The 5,761-nt window shown below is 35.7% G+C and overlaps 1 protein-coding gene across 1 annotated transcript; it reads right to left on the bottom strand.

The window, feature by feature from the left end:
• Window positions 1-1,123: 1,123 nt before the first annotated feature.
• Window positions 1,124-5,625, bottom strand: LOC117320000 (chymotrypsin-1-like). The gene is made up of 3 exons (XM_033874701.1): window positions 5,312-5,625; window positions 1,556-1,722; window positions 1,124-1,273 (listed from the first exon to the last, which is right to left on the bottom strand). Exons 1-3 carry the CDS (start codon window positions 5,399-5,401, stop codon window positions 1,138-1,140), a joined length of 393 nt encoding a protein of 130 aa, XP_033730592.1. The 5' UTR covers window positions 5,402-5,625; the 3' UTR covers window positions 1,124-1,137.
• Between the last annotated feature and the right edge of the window lie 136 nt (window positions 5,626-5,761).

Consider the following 5,761-nt stretch of genomic DNA (forward strand, 5'->3'; position numbering starts at 1 on the left):
AATTAGGTTAAAACATGTACCAAGTGAAGATAATCTTTCCATCTAATGACAATTGACCTGGTAAAAAAAAAGACTTTGAATTTGTTATCACAAATTTCGTCGTTATTACAAATTGCGTGGTGACACACAAATTGCGTCGTTACTACAAACTGTATGGCGATGGTCAACTTGAATATAACTAAATGCAGTTGAAAATGTGGCAGACACAAATATTAGAACCCACAATTTCCTGAAATTTCAAGGGGATGCTTTCAGTGGTTCTCAAACATAGCAGTAAAATCCAAACTGGTGGATGACCGCCATCTTTAACATCCACCTAATACCGACCATGTCCATAATTTTCTGCATTGTTTCCTGCAACAATCATTATGCATGCATCAACATTCAAAACGGCTGCAGATGGCAATTTCAAACCCGAAAGTAGCATAATCATACTGAGCATGCCCAGCAGAGTTCAAGACTATGTGATTAATAGTTCTTAAAATGTAACGGTATCAATTCAAATATTAAAATATAAAATGGTAGCTTTGGGCCATCTTGGACAATCCTTAAGAGTCCCAAATATCAAATATCATATTAACCTCAAACTGAAAGCTATAATGACAAAATGATTTAGCTGAAATGTGATATACACACATATAACTCATACAACTCATCCATCAAGTATATCTCACTTGTTCTTCAGCAATATTGGTTAAACAAAACAGAAAAGAAAACCGCTGCCGATTGCCTGCCATACTGAACTGTCCATCAAATAGCAATCATGTCATTTCAGTAGTTACTGAGAACTAAAGACATGCGTCTTGAAAAAGCCCAACATGGGATTATGGTGGGCTTAATATTGCTTTCAATATTTAGACTAATTCATCTTCACATGACCTTGGCTATTAAGATCTTGTGTTACCACAAACAACCAAAGGTTTGTTACTATAAATGAAACAAAACAGCAATTGTATATGTTTTACAGTAGTCTCAGTCCAATCCAGATCTCTGTCTAACCCAGTTCTTTACAATCTGAAACTCTACAAACCGATCGACCAAATGATATAGAAGTCCGAATGGAATCCGGTTAAGGCAGAGTCCACTGAACGGTGTGATTAGTTGATTACATTAGTGGATTATAGCTCTATAATACCTTTACACGATTTCTATCGTTATATTCGAGATTTGGAGCATGAAATCAATACTTACTACTATAACATCAGCAACATCGACAACAGTTCCCTTCCCGGAAAGACGACTTGATCCAACTTGGAGTTTATACAATCTTTTACTAAATAAAATAAAAATAAAATAAAAAAAATATACAGATGTACCCTATATTGCTCGTTGACATGGCTTGCTGCATGAAAATTTAAATTTCTTATTTGAAACCTCTAACCTGAACAAAATCATAGTATGCCTACAAGCTGTCGGTCTATAAAAAAGAACTATTTAAAATCTATCTTACGCTTTTGATTTTAAAACGTGACGAAATAGCTTTTTTGTTTGTTTGATATCGTTGGAGTACGTTAACGTGTTTTTCGCAATGGTATTACTTGTCAGTCATACATACTATTCGTTCTTGATACAATGCGCGGCAGTTATAGCCGCTCTCTGCGACACGACGGCTGCACCACATATGTGATTTGTGACGATCCGGAGCGACGCCTGCCAGGGGTAGTTTTGTATGTCCGCATCTTCTCCATTGATGATCCTAGGAACCTTTGTTCTCACCATCGACTGGAGGGATTGTACAAAGATAAACATAATTTTACCACCTTCTTCATTTCGACTGGTCCATTGATTACTGGTGTAATGTATCTTGCTGTTTGTCTTCTGCAGTATATTTCAGTGTGGCAGCATTATAATGTCAGTTCTACGATATCACAAGGATACAAACACTTACATACTACTGACTCTGATTTGTATTATTGAACGTGAGTGAGTGAGTGGGTGGGTGTTTTCTCCTTGATATAAAGCAGGACTGATGCCGTCTTAATAATAATGATATTTCGCCGAAGCATACTGAAGAACAGCAGAACAGTCCATCCGGTCAGATTACACTGACAAAAACTCTTTATACGTATACTTAGCAGGAGTATAATAGCAACGCCTAAAGTTTAAGATTCTGAAACGTCCCGACTGGGAGACAGGACCCAAAAGTCTTCCTCACATCAGCTAACGTGAATGTAATAAAGATATTACATGGATAGATACAACAGTAAATTGGAATTACACAAAAATACACACGTAGCTCATATATAATTATTAAGGTCATTTTTCATTAAGTAACATATTGTACTGTTAATGGCAATTTTGGCCAAACGTCCACTGCTTCATACAATACATAGGTCATAGCGATCAATACTGTTAAGCAATTGTGAATCTAATTGAAAGCAATTAACTGATTTATCAAATTTAATCAAGATAATATATACTGTAAAAAACATCAAACAAACATGCTCAACTAAAACGTCTATGTCCTTATAAGAATAAAGTCTTTGGTAAACCCTAACCCATTTACTCCTAGCGTATGTATCATATTGATAAGATGTATCACTATGTATCATTAAATAATTTTCTGTTTGTAACTCTGTCACAGTAAAGACAACCCTCAAGAATTGATTGTTTGTTTCTTTACTGGGTTTATCGCCCCATGAGCAGCTAGTGTCATTTTCACGCGGGGTCTCCGTTTAGTAGTTGGTGACATCCTCCCTGAATAACATACGGGAGACCCGTTGCATGCCATCCAGAGCAATTAGGATAAAGTGTGTTTCCCAAGGACACAACCGGTCTGTTTCTCAGCTTACCGAGAAACACAAACCGACACGGGTAGGGAGCGTCGACATACGCACCTCAGATCTTCACATGAGGTTACGTGGCCGGTACTCTAACCGACTGAACTATCGTGGCACCTAATCTTCGTAAATGTTCGTAAAATAAACCGAGAAAGTCTAATATCATTATACATTGAGCATTCAAGAAATAGGAATTTTTCGGATGAGAAAGAATATTTGCCCTTATTTTACCTTCAGTATTAAACAAATTAAAGTCAAAATTAAGTTTAATTATTTTCAGTTGTTATTGTTTTGATCAGTCGGTGTTTAAAGCAGCAAGATCTAAGGAGTTAAATAGGGCATTATCTGTAGTGATAGTTGTCGGAAGAACTAGTGTTTCTGTTCTGCCTATAGGTGCATTAAATAGTCGTTTTTTGTCTAAGGAAAGAGGAGTTATTGTTTTAATTGTTAATGTAATTATTTAGCACATCTTATAAGTACTGAGGTGACAGTCAATATATTATTTTGTTATATATTTATTTGTTTATCTTTATTTCGTCTTACTGACAAAGTTATCCATCCAAGTTCTGCAATAATCTATTGTGAGATTTTACATCTGAAAATAAACTGGTAAATAAATAGGTTCTTGCTGTCAGTAAAAAAATATAGATGGATATTGCTACTGAAAACAGGTGTTAAGTAAAACTGATATCAATGTGTGCTTACTTAATAAATTTACGACTGGTAATTTTCTTACGGAATATCGGAAAGGAAATGTTTGCCATGATATATGCATGTTCTTAACCATACGAATTGAGAATCAGATACGGTAGAGCTAAATTGATTTAAATTGCGCCATATAGTTGTCTTCAAGCAATCCAAAGGGCCTAACGTGTTCAAAGGAGATTAAAACCTCAAAACGGGTCAAAAGAAATGCGAAAATGTTACTGGATAAGAAGTGCAAAAGACCCGTATGTAAGAAAAACATCCGGTGAATTATCAGTAGCTTCACTTAACGTATCCTCTTGTTTGTCGCAGTAATCTATATCTGGTCTATTTCATGATTTTTAAAACATCTAACAATAATAATTAAAGATCATCTCCTTTATTCTTTTATTTCATTTATATTTTTATTTATTTATGTTTTATTTATTGTGTTTTTATTTTTAGTTCCATTCTTCTTTTCATTATACAGTCAAACCTGCGATATTGAACCGTCTATGAAATGCACATATGAGGGGATCTTAGTGAAAATCAGTTATGCATATGATATCATTGTTTTCAAACACTATCACTCACTTTTTATTTCTCAGACACCGTACAGCTAGATGAACCAAAATAAGATTTTGCAATTTTCTATGATTACTTTCAATGTCATTTTAACAAGAAAAACAAATTAATTAAGACATATTGATCAAATAAGTAATGACAGATTTATTTTGAACAGTAAAAGCTGAAATAATCAATTTATTTTCTACAAAAATGCCACTATCATATTACCCATTGTCAATGCTAAAAGAGTGGATAGGGCAGGACCGGTCCATCATGCTATTAATAGACATTTCTCATTTTGAGGTAGACCTAGTGCACAGCACGGAGACGGAGACGTCCAATACAGGGGTCATCTCAAAAAAATGTTTTATTAACATAGTATTGTGTAAAGTACGCATACATTCGGGCAGAACTACAGGTATATATCACAGATAACATACTATCGAAAGACCTATCTGTCGCACAAATACAGGTATCAAATATGGAGGTGATCACGTGCACAGACGAAAAGTGCTTTTGAGATAACCCCTTCTTTTAGTGGTCTCGGTGTCCGTCTCCACACTCTTTGCTAGGTCTACCTCAAAATTAGAAATGTCTATTAGCACCTTTTGATATAGATTCGCAGTTAATTCGAATAGAGCCAAACAATTGCAGTATACATCCTTCCAGTATTTGTAAGTGAGGTCAATTGACTAAAGTGCATGAAGGTGCTATAGCCTCATACTCCAATACAATATTGGATTATAAAGAACGTCAGAACATTTATACAAAGTGTAAGCAGACGTTATTTTCTTAAGCTGGCATCTCCTGAGGCGTTGTTCCCCTTATCAGACGTACAACGAATTCGCATTTAAGTTTGTGGTGTTCATTGAAAGACATTCATGAATGCGTTGATAGGAGGGTAAGCACCAATAACCATTACTAGAGCCAAAAGTCCAAAAGAAACTTATTTTTATAAATGTTAATCATTATCAACCGTGGTATCGAACTTAATACTATCGAACTGTTGCATTTTAGACTGGGGAATATGTTTTGTTATTAAATCGTTTGAAATATCATCCCTTTAGATGCCGTGATTCAGCTCCCTGTATGGCAGTATCGCCATAATAACAATTTCAAATGTCTGGCCAGCTAAATGGGCCATTAAGACTGAGTTTAGTGAGGACTTATTCAGGAGTCGAAAATAAACAAAATTGCTAGCCACGGACGGCGACAGACGAAACACAATGACTATCAGTTATTCTGGCGATTCAGGCAAGATGAATTTAAATAAATCTTACCATCAGTTTCCTACTCATGTGATATTTGGGCAAGTCGTATTTCTGATAGGTCTCACAGACTGCAAAATAAAGTACAAACGAACATTTCATGTCATCGGAATCCCATTACAAATATAAAGTGTATGAACCGCTCATCGATACCCGATGTATCTTGGTAACGTGTGATGTTATTCAGGTAACTCAAGTTTAATAGTTGTCATGTTTAGGGGTTCGAATTTCACAAGACTACTTGATGGCCAATTTTCACTTATCCGAGACAGGCGTATTGTCTCCATATCGATTTCTTTTTAATTAGATGAAGCGATACCAAAAACAAAATGGCGTAAGTGCCTGTCGTCTTGAATGTCGATATAATCTATGATGGCTGATTTCAGCCTTGTCGCATTGTTGCATCGGCGTCCCCGTCTTGCGAAGGGCGGCAATACGCCATGTGAAGAGCGACATTTCCCT

The sequence above is a fragment of the Pecten maximus genome, unplaced genomic scaffold (genome assembly GCF_902652985.1).
Source record: "Pecten maximus unplaced genomic scaffold, xPecMax1.1, whole genome shotgun sequence".
Lineage (NCBI taxonomy): Eukaryota > Metazoa > Mollusca > Bivalvia > Pectinida > Pectinidae > Pecten > Pecten maximus.